General features: G+C 49.5%; 1 protein-coding gene across 10 annotated transcripts in view; it reads left to right on the top strand.

Annotated features, from left to right (window-relative positions):
- The window catches only part of LOC147113198 (uncharacterized), a 337266-nt gene that overhangs the window by 282589 nt on the left and 38124 nt on the right, over positions 1-16553 (top strand). For all 10 annotated transcript variants that reach the window (XR_015079637.1, XM_085998113.1, XM_085998114.1 and 7 more), the window contains 3 exons: positions 1362-1430; positions 3581-3667; positions 6469-6560. Coding sequence is in view for 9 of the 10 variants with exons in the window: in XM_085998113.1 (XP_085854239.1) it covers positions 1362-1430; positions 3581-3667; positions 6469-6560 (248 nt within the window). In the remaining variant the exon portion in view is untranslated. The remainder of the gene's footprint in view (positions 1-1361; positions 1431-3580; positions 3668-6468; positions 6561-16553) is intronic.

Raw genomic sequence — 16553 nt, 5'->3', positions numbered from 1 at the left:
ACCCATTTAATCTCCTCCCACAGCCCATGTACACTCTCCCCTATCACGGACTCTACCCACCCATTGAATCTCCTCCCACAGCCCATGGACACTCTCCCCTATCACGGACTCTACCCACCCATTTAATCTCCTCCCACAGCCCATGTACACTCTCCCCTATCATGGACTCTACCCCCCATTTAATCTCCTCCCACAGCCCATGTACACTCCCCCCTATCATGGACTCTACCCACCCATTTAATATCCTCCCACAGCCCGTGTACACTCTCCCCTATCATGGACTCTACCCACCCATTTAATCTCCTCCCACAGCCCATGTACACTCCCCCCTATCATGGACTCTACCCACCCATTTAATCTCCTCCCACAGCCCGTGTACACTCCCCCCTATCATGGACTCTACCCACCCATTTAATCTCCTCCCACAGCCCATGTACACTCTCCCCTATCATGGACTCTACCCACCCATTTAATCTCCTCCCACAGCCCATGGACACTCTCCCCTATCACTGACTCTACCCACCCATTTAATCTCCCACAGCCCATGTACACTCTCCCCTATCACGGACTCGACCCACCCATTGAATGTCCTCCCACAGCCCATGTACACTCTCCCCTATCACAGACTCTACCCACCCATTTAATCTCCTCCCACAGCCCATGTACACTCTCCCCTATCACAGACTCTACCCACCCATTTAATCTCCTCCCACAGCCCATGTACACTCTCCCCTATCACGGACTCTACCCACCCATTTAATCTCCTCCCCCAGCCCATGTACACTCTCCCCTATCATGGACTCTACCCACCCATTTAATCTCCTCCCACAGCCCATGTACACTCTCCCCTATCACGGACTCTACCCACCCATTTAATCTCCTCCCACAGCCCATGTACACTCTCCCCTATCACAGACTCTACCCACCCATTTAATCTCCTCCCACAGCCCATGTACACTCTCCCCTATCATGGACTCTACCCACCCATTTAATCTCCTCCCACAGCCCATGTACACTCTCCCCTATCACCGACTCTACCCACCCATTGAATCTCCTCCCACAGCCCGTGTACATGCAGAGTGGGCCTGGCTAGGTGAGTGGGTTGTGGTCAAGGACGTTGGATGAGGTGAGGCAGTGTGATAATTCCTTCCATTACAACAGCGACTATACTTTAAAAGTACTCGATTGGCTGTGAAACTCTTTGGGACATCCTGAAGTTGTGAAAAGCTCGGTGTGAATGGAACTCGTGTCTGTCTTTCTGTGTGCTGGGGTCAGCTGGGGCGGGTCCAGTAATCTGATGCCTGCTGAAGTTATTCAGCAGCGACCCTCCTGATGCACTGTCATGTTTGATTTCCACACAGACCTCCTCCTCCCACACCATGGAGGGAACCTTGGAGAGGAAGCACCTGCTGCAAGTAGGAGGGAAAAAGGTAAGGCACCACAGGAAGCTGTGACCATGGCCGTCATGTTCAAACCCGTCCCCTGGGTGGGAACCAGGCAGAGCGGGAGCAGCCTCCCGTAGAATCCGGTTAAGGTCCAGGGGCTGGAGTTGAAAATTACCCTCCTCGTGTGGTGTACAAGAGTGTACAGGAAACACCCCTCTGCACCATCTCACATCATACACAAGTATATGAGCCAAGTGTCAAATTGATTGCTGAGACACCCGTCACTGCACAGATAGATACAAAAATCGACCGTGTGGTTGATAATGAAGAAGAAAGCTGCAGACTGCAGGAAGATATTGGCCCAGAAATTCGGGTCGGGGGGCTTCCCGCAGGTGCGAGCCCCCGACCTGCACTTACCTACTGCGCCGGCCGTTGAGCTGTGGGCCCGCGTGGGATTCCGATCCTGGGCCTGCTCCAACTGTCGGCGCGCAGTGCTTGTGTATCCCAGGGGCGCAGTTAGTTCGATGTGTCCCCTGGGATCACGTGGGCCATGGAGAGCCAATCGGAGCAGGGAAATGGCCATTCACAAAACGTAGAAATACTACGGGCCCCAATACATCACTAAATCTTCAAATACATTTTTTTTTAAATCACATTTTTTAAATAAACTCCAAATTACATGAAATAACTATTTTAAACATTAATTTAAATTTTTGAAAAAATAATTTTATTTTCTAACGGGGCTAAAAATAAACTTACCTTTCTTTAAAGTATTTAAAAATAATAAACCTGTGGAAAAACTGTTTTAATTTTAATTAATTCACCACTCACCTTGTAAAATGCAGGCCTTGCGACTGCTTTTTAAATGTCTAACTTCTGGAGACTTACCCTCCCGGGAAAACCTGCAAAAAAACCCGAAGTTCGATGCGCACGCGCTGCCTCTCCCGCGCACGCGTTCGAACTCTGAACCCCTTCTTTCAGGGGAACAGAAGTGCCGGTTTCCCGCGCATGCGCAGTGCATGCAGGAAACCGGCGCTTCCATTGGGCTTACGAGTGAGTACCCCGTGCGGACTCACCCGTGGAGACCCGAAGTTCTGGGCATTAATGGACTTGTCAGCTGGGCAGAACAGTGGCAAATGGATTTCAATCTGGCGAAGTGTGAGGTAATGCATTTGGGGAGGGCTAACAAGGCAAGGGAATACACAGTAAATGGTAGGACACTGAGAAGTGTAGAGGATCAGAGGGACCTTGGAGTGCATGTCCACAGATCCCTGACGGTAGCAGGACTGGTAGATAAGGTGGTTGAGAAGAGATACGGAATGCTTGCCTTTATTAGCCGTGGCATAGAATATAAGAGCAGGGGGGTTATGATTCAACTGTATAAAACACTAGTTAGGCCTCAGCTAGAATACTGCGTGTAGTTCTGGTCACCACATTACAGGAAAGATGTGATTGCATTAGAGAGGGTACAGAGGAGATTTACAAGGATGTTGCTGGGAGTAGAGAATCTTCGCTCTGAGGAAAGACTGGATAGGCTGGGTCTGTTTTCCTTGGAACAGAGGAGGCTGAGGGGAGACCTTATTGAGGTGTATAAAATTATGAGGGGCCTGGATAGAGTGGATAGGAAGGACCTATTTCCCTTTGAGAGGTCAATAACCAGGGGGCAGAGATTTAAAGTAATTGGTAGAAGGATTAGAGGGGAGTTGAGAGTACGTTTTTCACCCAGAGGGTGGTGGGGGTCTGGAACTCACTGCCTGAAAGGGTGGTCGAGGCAGAAACCCTCATCACATTTAAAAAGTGCTTGGATGTGCACTTGAAGTGCCGTAACCTACAGGGCTACGGACCGAGAGCTGGAGAGTGGGATTAGGCTGGATCGCTCTTTGTCGGCCGGCACGGACACGATGGGCCGAATGGCCTCCTGCTGTGCCGTAAGTTTCTCTGATTCTCTGATGTGCGAGAGGCACCAGCCAGTGTACAGACAGTGCACGATTGAAACACTCACGTTGAGTGTGTACTGTTGTATTGTGAGGCTGTGTTTACACTATAGCGGTAGTGCGGTATGGTGTGCCTTGCTCACTCATTGCTGGGTGAGGGAGTCTCCGACAGACCCGGACTACGGATTGGCTTTGTATTGATGTGTAAGCAGACAGATATCCCAGTCATTGACCCGCTGTGTGTGTGTCGCACTCCCCCAGGCCAGCTCCCGTACCTGGAACACCTTCCACACACTGCTCTTCAGAAAGACACTGCTCTTCTACAAAGAGAAAAAGGACACCATCAAGGTAAGACCCACACTCCCTCACTCTGCCCCCGCTCAGGATACCCATGGGCCCAATGTGTATCACCAACATCCAATCTCACACCCGTCTGGGGGGAATTCCTACTGACAGGATATTTGACCAGTGAGGGCGTCACCTCCATGCCTGATGCAGCCCTCAGCTGATTGTGTGTGTACAGACACACACAGAGTCACACACACAGGCATACACACACAGACATAGACACACACACACAGAGTCACTCACACTCACACACTCTCACACACACTCACACACACTCACACACACACACTCACACACACTCACACTCTCACACACACACACACACACACTCACACTCTCACACACACACACACACTCACACACACTCACACACACACACTCACACTCTCACACACACACACACACACACACACACACACACACAGAGTCACTCACACTCACACACACACACACTCACACACACTCACACACACACACTCACACACTCTCACACACACTCACACACACTCACACACTCACACTCTCACACACACACACACACACACACACACACACACACACACACACAGAATCAGGAACACATACAGTCCATCAGGATTAATGATCCGGAGCAGGGACCCCAGCTGAATTTCCCCTGCCTAACCCAGAGGCTCTGGGGATGATTGTTAAGCCCCCTCCTCCTGCCTTGACTGAGAGCCGCTCTCTCAGCACAGATCGGGAATACAACCCTGGGCCTTTAAGCTGTAGAACTAAATGCCGCGTGTCACTTACCTTTTAGTTTCAAAATTAAAAACAGAGAAACAGAAAGCGAATGAGACTGGGACAATCCAGCAGACAGCCCCCCCCCCCCCCAATCTCCTGCTCTCTGCAGTGATTCCCCGCTCCGCTCGCTGGAGCTGACTCCACCTGTTGGACTGAGGATGTACAGAGAGCAGCAGGCCGCCCTGTACCCTCCCCACACACCCACTCCTCCAGCCCACCACACAGCTCCCGCCAGAGGCAAACATAGCCCATTCAACCATCCTTCTCCCCAGGTTTATTTTTACTTCACTCATATATCTTTTGTCTGAATTACTCCTGGTATCAGTCTCGAGAGCTCTTCCATTTTTTGGGTGCATTCTGCCCGTCAAAGCCTCACAAAACCACTGTGGCTTTCCCGGACCGTACACGGGCATTGCCAACTCACACGCCGTAACGCACTTTTTGAAGTGTAGTCACTGTTGTACTGTAAGAAACGGGGCAGCCAATTAGCACACAGTAAGATCCCACAAACAGCAATGTTGGTAATAGTGATGGTGGTTTGAGGGATAAATATCTGGGACGTCCTGAGGTGCTATAGAAATGCAAGTCTTTAACTGATTGGACAGTTATAGCCGTGTTTCCTTTGCTGTATCAGCCGGGGCTCAGTGGGCAGCAGCCTCACCTCTCAGTCACAAGGTCATGGGTTCAAGTCCCAGCCCAGAGACTTGGGCACAAAAATCTAGGCTGACATTCCAGTGTAGTACTGAGGGAGCGCTGCACTGCCGGAGGGGCAGTACTGAGGGAGCGCTGCACTGTCGGAGGGGCAGTACTGAGGGAGCGCTGCACTGTCGGAGGGGCAGTACTGAGGGAGCGCTGCACTGTCGGAGGAGGGGCAGTACTGAGGGAGCGCTGCACTGTCGGAGGGGCAGTACTGAGGGAGCGCTGCACTGTCGGAGGGGCAGTACTGAGGGAGCGCTGCACTGTCGGAGGGGCAGTACTGAGGGAGCGCTGCACTGTCGGAGGGGCAGTACTGAGGGAGCGCTGCACTGTCGGAGGGGCAGTACTGAGGGAGCGCTGCACTGTCGGAGGGGCAGCACTGAGGGAGCGCTGCACTGTCGGAGGGGCAGCACTGAGGGAGCGCTGCACTGTCGGAGGGGCAGCACTGAGGGAGCGCTGCACTGTCGGAGGGGCAGCACTGAGGGAGCGCTGCACTGTCGGAGGGGCAGCACTGAGGGAGCGCTGCACTGTCGGAGGGGCAGCACTGAGGGAGCGCTGCACTGTCAGAGGGGCAGCACTGAGGGAGCGCTGCACTGTCGGAGGGGCAGCACTGAGGGAGCGCTGCACTGTCGGAGGGGCAGTACTGAGGGAGCGCTGCACTGTCGGAGGGGCAGTACTGAGGGAGCGCTGCACTGTCGGAGGGGCAGTACTGAGGGAGCGCTGCACTGTCGGAGGGGCAGTACTGAGGGAGCGCTGCACTGTTGGAGGGGCAGTACTGAGGGAGCGCTGCACTGTCGGAGGGGCAGTACTGAGGGAGCGCTGCACTGTCGGAGGGGCAGTACTGAGGGAGCGCTGCACTGTCGGAGGGACAGTACTGAGGGAGCGCTGCACTGTCGGAGGGGCAGTACTGAGGGAGCGCTGCACTGTCGGAGGGGCAGTACTGAGGGAGCGCTGCACTGTCGGAGGGGCAGTACTGAGGGAGTGCTGCAGTGTCGGATGTGCTGGCTTTCGGTTGAGATGTTAAACCGAGGCTCCATCTGCTCTCTCAGGTGGACATAAAAGATCCCACGGCCATTATTTTGAAGAGGAGCAGGGGAGTTCTCCCCGGTGTCCTGGGCCAATATTTATCCCTCAACCAACATCACTAAAACAGATGATCTGGTCGTTATCACATTGCTGTTTTGTGGGATCTTGCTGTGCGCAAATTGTCTGCCGTGTTTCCTACATTACAACAGTGACTACACTTGAAAAAGTACTTCACTGGCTGTGAAGGGCTTTGGGACGTGCGGTGGTGGTGAAAGGCGCTATAGAAATGCAAGTCTTTCTCTCTTTTATTGATGTAGAGCTCGATGGCCGCTGCCCCCCTGAACCTCTCGAGCGCTGCGTGTTCCCCAGCCACAGACTACCTGAAGAAGACCAACAGCTTCAGACTGCAGTGAGTACCTGACACTCTGCCGGAGAATCTGTAGCCAATCAAGCTGCTGCAAGCCATCCACCAGGCAGAGCAGTAGGCGCAGGCAGGTAGTGCAGGGGTCCCCTGTGGCCATCCCCCTCTCAAACAGATATACCGCTCTGGATATTGTTGGGGAGGATGCCTTATCAGAGGAAGGCAGCAGCAGCCTGCTTCCTGGCACCAGGGGTGGTTCTGCTGCACAGGACGGGAGGAAAAAGACGGGTAGAGCTATCGTGATAGGGGATTCTATTGTAAGGGGAATGAATAAGCGTTTCTGCGGCCGCAAACGAGACTCCCTGGTGCAACGGTCAAGGATGTCTCCGAGCGGCTGCAGAACATTTTGGAAGGGGAGGGTGAACAGCCAGTTGTCGTGGTGCATATAGGTACCAACGCTATAGGTAAAAAACGGGATGAGGTCCTAAAAGCTGAATATAGGGACTTAGGAGGTAAATTTAAAAATAGGACCTCAAAGGTAGTAATCTCAGGATTGCTACCAGTGCCACGTGTGAGTCAGAGTAGAAATAGAAGGATATTTCAGATGAATACGTGGCTAGAGGAATGGTGCCAGGGGGAGGAATTCAAATTCCTGGGATTTGGAACCAGTTCTGGGGGAGGTGGGACCAGTTCAAACCGGACGGTTTGCACCTGGGCAGGGCCGGGACCGATGTCCTAGGGGGAGTGTTTGCTAGTGCTCTGGGGGAGGGTTTAAACTAAAATGGCAGGGGCTTGGGAACCTGAGCAGGGGGACAGAGGAAAGGGAAACAAGGATAAAAGCAAAAGACAGGAAGGAGAGAAACAAAAGTGGCAGTCAGAGAAATCAGCAGTTTAAATCAAACATGGCCACAGTAAATAATAATTCTAATAGGTCTAAGAGCATTAAAAAAACAAGACTGAAGGCTTTGTGTCTTAATGCGAGGAGCATTCGTAATAAGGTGGATGAATTAGCTGCGCAAATAAAGGTAAATGAATATGATTTGATTGGGATTACAGAAACGTGGCTCAAGGATGGCCAAGACTGGGAACTCAACATCCAGGGGTATTCAATATTCAGGAAAGATAGGCAAAAAGGAAAAGGAGGTGGGGTAGCATTGCTGGTAAAAGAAGGGATTAACACAATTGCAATGAAGGATATTAGCTCTGATGATGTGGAATCTGTATGGGTAGAACTGAGAAATACCATGGGGCAGAAAACGTTAGTGGGAGTGGTATATAGGCCTCCAAACAGTAATGCGGAGGTTGGGGATGGCATTAAAAGGGAAATTAGAGAAGCGTGCAATAAGGGCACAACAGTTATCATGGGTGACTTTAATCTACATATAGATTGTGCTAACCAAATTAGTAACAATATTGTGGAGGAGGAATTCCTGGAGTGTTTACGGGATGGTTTCCTGGACCAATATTTCGAGGAACCAACCAGAGATCAGGCCATCTTAGACTGGGTATTATGTAATGAGAAAGGATTAATTAGCAATCTTGGTGTACGAGGCCCCTTGGGTCGGAGCGATCATAATATGATCGAATTCTTCATTAAGATGGAGAGTGAAGTAGTTGACTCAGAGACTGGGGTCCTGAATTTAAATAAAGGAAACTACGATGGTCTGAGGAGCGAGTTGGGTAGGATAGATTGGGGAATGTCACTCAAAGGGTTGATGGTGGATAGGCAATGGCAAACATTCAAAGACCGCATGGATGAACTACAGAAGTTGTTCATCCCAGTTTGGCATAAAAATAAAACAAAAAAGGTGACTCAACCGTGGCTAACAAGGGAAATTAGGGATAGCATAAGACCGAAGGAGAGGACATATAAATTGCCCAGAAAAAGCAGTAAACCTGAGGATTGGGAGCAGTTTAGGATTCAACAAAGGAGGACAAAGGGATTAATTAAGATGGGGAAAATAGAGTATGAGAGTAAGCTTGCAGGGAACATAAAATGTGACTGTAAAAGCTTTTATAGATATGTGAAGAGAAAAAGATTGGTGAAGTCAAGCGTAGGTCCCTTGCAGTCAGAATCAGGGGAATTTATAATGGGGAACAAAGAAATGGCAGACCAATTAAATACATATTTTGGTTCTGTCTTCACAAAGGAGGACACAAATAACCTCCCAGAGATGCCGGGGAACATAGGGTCTGATGAAGGGTGGAACTGAAAGAAATCAGTATTTGTAGGGAAATGGTGTTAGGGAAATTGACGGGATTGAAGGCCGATAAATCCCCAGGGCCTGATAATCTACATCCTAGGGTACTTAAGGAAGTGGCCCTAGAAATAGTAGATGCATTGCTGGTCATCTTCCAGAACTCGATAGACTCTGGAACAGTACCCATGGATTGGAGGGTAGCTAATGTTACCCCACTATTCGAAAAAGGTGGTAGAGAGAAAACGGGAATTACAGACCGGTAAGCCTGACATCGGTAGTGGGAAAATGCTAGAGTCCATTATAAAAGATGTAATAGCAGAGCACTTGGAAAATAGTGACAGGATCGGACAAAGTCAACATGGATTTACAAAAGGTAAATCATGCTTGACTAATCTACTGGAATTTTTTGAGGATGTAACTGGTAGAATAGATAAGGGGGAACCAGTGGATGTGGTGTATTTGGACTTTCAAAAGGCTTTTGATAAGGTCCCGCATAAGAGATTATCGTGTAAAGTTAAGGCACATGGGAAATAACAACAGAAAATGCTGGAAAAACTCAGCAGGTCAGGCAACATCCGTGGAGAGAAATTTGAGTTGACGTTTCGGGTTGGACCCTTCTTCAAAGCTGGAAAGAAAAGAAACTAGATCGGAGGCAGGGCTGCGATCGGACAAAAGAATAAAAGAAACAAAAGAAGTAAAAGAGATTAGAAGCTAGACGAGATGGTAATAGGCTGAGATTGGGTGTAAAGTGTACTGGCAGGGCAAAAGATAGCTGCCAGGTGTGAGAGAGAAACAAAAGGAAAGGGGGGGGGGGGGGGAAAGGAGTGGAACAATTACAAGAGAAAATGAAATGGGGGCCGAGCTTATGATCTGAAATTGTTGAACTCGATATTGAGTCCGGAAGGCTGCAGACTGCCTAATCGGAAGATGAGTTGCTGTTCCTCGAGTTTACGTTGAGCTTCCGTGGAACAGTACAAGAGGCCAAGGACGGTGAGGTCCGAGTGGGAATGGAGCGGTGAATTAAAATGACAGGCGACCGGAAGCTCGGGGTCACCCTTACGGACTGAACGGAGGTGTTCCGCAAAGCGGTCACCCAATCTGCGTTTGGTCTCCCCAATGTAGAGGAGACCGCATCGTGAGCAGCGAATACAGTATACTAGATTGCGAGAAGTACAAGTAAATCGCTGTTTCACCTGGAAGGGGTGTTTGGGGCCCTGGACAGTGGGAAGGGGGGAGGTATAGGGGCAGGTGTTACATCTCCTCCGTTTGCACGGGAAGGTGCCAGGCGAAGAGGAAGGGCTGTTTGGGGTGATAGAGGAGTGGACTAGGGTGTCTCGGAGGGAGCAGTCCCTGCAGAATGCTGAAAGGGGAGGGGAAGATACGTTTGGTGGTGGGATCACTTTGGAGGTAGCGGAAATGCCGGAGGATGATCCGTTGAATGTGGAGGCTGGTGGGGTGAAAGGTGAGGACAAGGGGAACCCTATCGTGGTTCCGGGAGGGAGGGGCAGGGGTGAGGGCAGAAGCACATGGGATTGGGGGCAAGGTATTGACTTGGATAGAGAACTGGTTGGCAGACAGGAAGCAAAGAGTTGGAATAAACAGGTCTTTTTCCGAGTGGCAGGCAGTGACTGGTGGGGTACCGCAGGGATCGGTCCTTGAACCCCAGCTATTCACAATATATATTAATGATCTAGACGAGGGAACTAGATGTAATATCTCCAAGTTTGCAGACGACACAAAGCTGGGTGGGCGTGTGTGCTGTGAGGAGGATGCCGAGAAACTCCAGGATGATTTGGACAGGTTGGGTGATTGGGCAGAAGCATGGCAGATGCAATATAACGTGGATAAATGCGACGTTATCCACTTTGGTGTCAAAAACAGGAAGGCAGATTATTATCTGAATGGCAATAGATTGGGAGAAGGGGAAGTGCAACGAGACCTGGGTGTCCTTGTGCACCAGTCGTTGAAGGTAAGCATGCAGGTGCAGCAGACGGTTAAGAAGGCAAATGGAATGTTGGCCTTCGTAGCGAGAGGGTTTAAGTACAGGAACAAGGATGTCTTGCTGCAGTTGTACAGGGCCTTGGTGAGACCACACCTTGAGTATTGTGTGCAGTTTTGGTCGCCTTATCTGAGGAAGGATGTTCTTGCCATGGAGGGAGTTCAGCGAAGATTCACCAGGCTGATACCTGGGATGGCAGGAATGACGTATGAGGAGAGATTAAGAACATAAGAACATAAGAAATAGGAGCAGGAGTAGGCCAATCGGCCCCTCGAGCTTGCTCCGCCATTCAATAAGATCATGGCTGATCTGATCCTAACCGCCAATCCACTATCACAGAACCATCTCCTGAATCTAACCGAATTAGACACATGAAATAGGAGCAGGATCAGGCTACACGGCCCCTGGGCCCGCTCCGCTACCCACAGGGCCATGACCGATCCGAACCTAGACTCATGTCCAAATTCCTGCCCGCTCCCTGTAACCATTAATTCCCTTTACTTCTAGGAAACTGTCTATTTCTGTTTTAAATTTATGTAATGATGTAGCTTCTCCAGCTTTTTGGGGCAGCATATTCCATGGACCTACCACCCTCTGAGTGAAGTAGTTCCTCCTCATCTCAGTTTTGAAAGAGCAGCCCCTTATTCTAAGACTATGCCCCCTAGTTCTAGTTTCACCCATCATCGGGAACATCTTCCCCGCATCCACCCGATCCAACCACTTCACAATCTTATATGTTTCAATAAGATCGCCTCTCATTCTTCTGAACTCCAATGAGTAGAGTCCCAATCTACTCAACCTCTCCTCATATGTCCATCCCCTCATCCCCGGGATTAACCGAGTGAACCTTCTTTGTACTGACTCGAGAGCAAGTATGTCCTTTCTTAAGTATGGACACCAAAACTGTACGCAGTATTCCAGGTGCGGCCTCACCAATACCTTGTACAACTGAAGCAATACCTCCCTATTTTTATATTCTATCCCCCTAGCAATGAAAGCCAACATTCCATTGGCCTTCTTAATCACTTGCTGCACCTGCATACTAACCTTTTGAGTTTCGTGCACCAGGACCCCCAGATCCCTTTGTACTTCAGTGCTTTCCAGTTTCTTGCCATTAAGATAATAACTTGCTCTACGATTTTTCCTGCCAAAGTGCATAACCTCACACTTTCCAGTATTGTATTCCATCTGCCAAATCTCTGCCCACTTACTTAGCCTGTCTATGTCCCCTTGCAGGTTTTTTATGTCCTCCTCACTCACTACTTTCCCTCCCATCTTAGTATCATCTGCAAACTTTGATATGTTACACTCGGTCCCCTCCTCCAAATCGTTAATATAGATTGTAAAGAGTTGGGGACCCAGCACTGACCCCTGCGGAACACCACTAGTTACTGATTGCCAGTCTGAGAATGAACCATTTATCCCAACTCTCTGCCTTCTGTTAGATAGCCAATCCTCTATCCATGCCAGAATATTACCCCCAATCCCGTGATTTTTTATCTTAAGCAATAATCTTTTGTGTGGCACCTTGTCAAATGCCTTTTGGAAGTCTAAATACACTACGTCCACTGGTTCCCCTTTATCCACCCTATACGTTACTTCCTCAAAGAACTCCAGCAAATTTGTCAAACATGACTTCCCCTTCCTAAAACCATGCTGACTTTGTCCTATTAAATTATGATTATCCAAATGTCCTGTTACTGTCTCCTTAATAATGGACTCCAAAATTTTACCTACCACAGATGTTAGGCTAACCGGTCTATAGTTTCCAGCCTTCTGTCTACTGCCCTTTTTAAATAAGGGTGTTACATTAGCAGTTTTCCAGTCTGCCGGGACCTTTGGAAAATTATTACCAATGCATCCACAATCCCTACCGCCACTTCCCTCAAGACCCTAGGATGTAAGCCATCAGGTCCAGGTGATTTATCCGCCTTGAGTCCCATTATTTTACCGAGTACCACTTCCTTAGTGATTTTGATCGTGTTTAGCTCCTCCCCCCCCCTTTAGCCCCCTGTTTGTCCAGTGTTGGGATATTCTTAGTGTCTTCTACTGTAAAGACTGATACAAAATATTCATTCAGTGTTTTTGCCATCTCCATATTTCCCACCATTAATTTCCCGGTCTCATCCTCTAAGGGACCAACATTTACTTTAGCCACCCTTTTTCTTTTTATATAACTATAAAAACTCTTACTATCTGTTTTTATATTTTTTGCTAATTTACTTTCATAATCTATCTTCCCTTTCTTAATCAATCTTTTTGTTATTTTTTGCTGTGTTTTAAAGTTTTCCCAATCCTCTATCCTCCCACTAGATTTGGCTACCTTATATGCCCTTGTTTTCAGTCGCATACTATCCTTAATTTCTTTACTTAGCCACGGATGGCTGTCTTTTCTTTTACACCCTTTTCTTCTCAGTGGAATATATTTTTTTTGGAAGTTGTAAAATAACTCCTTGAATGTACACCACTGACCATGTATCGTCTTACCCTTTAATCTATTTTCCCAATCCACTCTACTCAATTCCGCTCTCATACCTTCATAGTCTCCTTTATTCAAGCTTAGTACGCTTGTTTGAGATCCAACCTTCTCACCCTCTAATTGAATATGGAATTCAACCATGTTATGGTCACTCATTCCAAGGGGATCCTTTACTAGGACATTTTTAATTAATCCCGTCTCGTCACACAGGACCAGATCTAAGGTTGCTTGCCCCCTGGTCGGTTCAGTTACATACTGCTCAAGAAACCCATCCCTAATACACTCAATGAACTCATCCTCAAGGCTGCTCTGCCCAATTTGATTTGTCCAATTAATATGATAGTTGAAATCCCCCATAATTATAGATGTTCCCTTATTACAAGCCTCAACTATTTCCTGATTGATACTCCGTCCAACAGAGTTGCCACTGTTCGGAGGCCTATAGACTACGCCCAGTAGTATTTTTTTCCCCTTATTATTCCTTACCTCCACCCAAACTGTTTCATTATCCTGATCTTTTGACCCAATATCATTTCTCTGTATTACAGTGATTCCTTCCTTTATTAACATAGCCACCCCACCTCCCCTTCCTTCCTGCCTGTCCTTCCTGATCGTTAAATAACCTGGTATGTTTAATTCCCAGGCATTGTCACCCTGCAGCCATGTTTCTGTAATGGCCACAAGATCATACCCATATGTAGTTATTTGTGCCATTAACTCATCTATTTTGTTAGGTTGATTGGCTATGATAAATTGACCCTTAGTTTTAGGGGGAGTAAATACGTGGGGTTACGGGGATAGGGTGGGATATGTGTTGGTGTAGGGATTACGGGGATTGGGTGGGATATGTGTCGGTGCAGGCTCGATGGGCCGAAATGGCCTCTATCTGCACTGTGGGGTTTCTGTGATTCTGTGATTCTGTGATTCTGTGAATGCTACGTGCATTCAGATAGAGAACTTTCAAAGATGTTTTGTGACACCTAGTTCCTGCTTTTGCCCTTTTTATTACTTTACCTTTTACTCCATACCTTCTGCCCCTTCCCCACTGCTACCTAAGTCTATTACCTTCTCTGTTGTCATTTGTATTATTTGCTCTCTAGGAACCTCCCCCCCACTAGTTAGTTTGAAGCCCTCTCTACAGCCCTAGTTCGATGATCCGCCAGGACTCTAGTCCCAGCACTGGCCAAGTGAAGCCCGTCACAACGTAACAGCTCCCTCCTGCCCCAGTACTGGTGCCAGTGTCCCAGGAAGCAAAACCCATTTCTCCCACACCAGTCTTTGAGCCACGCATTTAACTCTCTAATTTTATTTGTCCTAGCCAAATTCGCTCGTGGCTCAGGTAATAATCCAGAGATTATTACCCTTGTGGTTCTGCGTTTTAATTTGGCCCCTAGCTGCTCAAACTCCCTCAGCAGAACCTCCTTCCTTGTCCTATCTATGTCGTTGGTACCAACATGGACCACGACAACTGGATCCTCCCCCTCCCACTCCAAGTTTCTCTCCAGTCCAGAGGAGATGTCCTTAACCCTGGCACCGGGCAGGCAACACAGCCTTCGGGACTCTCGCTCTCGGCTGCAAAGAACTCTATCTATCCCCCTAACGATACTATCCCCTACCACTACAACATTTCTTTTAACTCCCCCCACTTGAATGGCCCCCTGCTCCACGGTGCTGTGGCCAGGTTGCTCATCCTCCCTGCAGTCCCTGCTCCTGTCCCCACAGGGAGTAAGAGCCTCAAACGTGTTGGACAAGAGCAAGGGCTGCGGCTCCTCCAACACTACCTCCTGGATCCCCGTACCTGCCTCACTTCTAGTCACACCATCCTGACCCTGGCCACGGACTACATCTGAATTAATTAATCTAATTGGTGTGACTACCTCGTGATACACAGAGTCCAGGTAACTCTCCCCCTCCCTGATGTGTCTCAGTGTTTGAAGCTCGGTCTCCAGCTCTTCAACACGGAGCCGGAGTTCCTCGAGCAGCCAACACTTACTGCAAATGTGATCACCGTGAGCATCAATGGTGTTCACCAGCTCCCACATATTGCAGCAGCAACACATCGCCTGATCTCCCATTCTATGTAATTAATTAAATTTATTAATATTATTCTTAAATATCCTCTGCCCCGATTCTAGATGGTATATATCACACCTTAGAAACTATAAACCAAAGAGATTTAAGCTTAAAAGGGAGAAATACTCACCAACCAATCACTTACCCGCTTTCTGGTGACGTCACACTTGGATTACTTTTTACGTCTCTCCTTCCCTCCAAGTTCAGAGACTGGTCTTACCTGGTCTCTGGGCCTTTTATACCCCGCTCTGCCGCTCAGGATTCCCACCGACACTGTGAGACCTTACCTGGTCTCTGGGGACCTTTATACCCCGCTCTGCCGCTCAGGTTTCCCGCTGACGCTGTGAGACCTTACCTGGTCTCTGGGCCTTTTATACCCCGCTCTGCCGTTCAGGTTTCCCGCTGACGCTGTGAGGCCTTACCTGGTCTCTGGGGACCTTTATACCCCGCTCTGCCGCTCAGGTTTCCCGCCGACGCTGTGAGGCCTTACCTGGTCTCTGGGGACTTTTATACCCCGCTCTGCCGCTCAGGTTTCCCGCCGACGCTGTGAGACCTTACCTGGTCTCTGGGGACCTTTATACCCCGCTCTGCCGCTCAGGTTTCCCGCTGACGCTGTGAGACCTTACCTTGTCTCTGGGGACTTTTATACCCCGCTCTGCCGTTCAGGTTTCCCGCTGACGCTGTGAGACCTTACCTGGTCTCTGGGGACCTTTATACCCCGCTCTGCCGCTCAGGTTTCCCGCTGACGCTGTGAGGCCTTACCTGGTCTCTGGGGACCTTTATACCCCGCTCTGCCGCTCAGGTTTCCCGCCGACGCTGTGAGGCCTTACCTGGTCTCTGGGGACCTTTATACCCCGCTCTGCCGCTCAGGTTTCCCGCTGACGCTGTGAGACCTTACCTGGTCTCTGGGGACCTTTATACCCCGCTCTGCCGCTCAGGTTTCCCGCTGACGCTGTGAGACCTTACCTGGTCTCTGGGGACCTTTATACCCCGCTCTGCCGCTCAGGTTTCCCGCTGACGCTGTGAGACCTTACCTGGTCTCTGGGGACTTTTATACCCCGCTCTGCCGTTCAGGTTTTCCGCCGACGCTGTGAGGCCTTACCTGGTCTCTGGGGACCTTTATACCCCGCTCTGCCGCTCAGGTTTCCCGCTGACGCTGTGAGGCCTTACCTGGTCTCTGGGGACCTTTATACCCCGCTCTGCCGCTCAGGTTTCCCGCCGACGCTGTGAGGCCTTACCTGGTCTCTGGGGACCTTTATACCCCGCTCTGCCGCTCAGGTTTCCCGCTG

This window comes from Somniosus microcephalus, chromosome 9, assembly GCF_052327205.1.
Source record: "Somniosus microcephalus isolate GS21.2 chromosome 9, FLI_Smic_1.0, whole genome shotgun sequence".
Lineage (NCBI taxonomy): Eukaryota > Metazoa > Chordata > Chondrichthyes > Squaliformes > Somniosidae > Somniosus > Somniosus microcephalus.
This window is presented reverse-complemented; position numbering and strand designations above follow the sequence as displayed.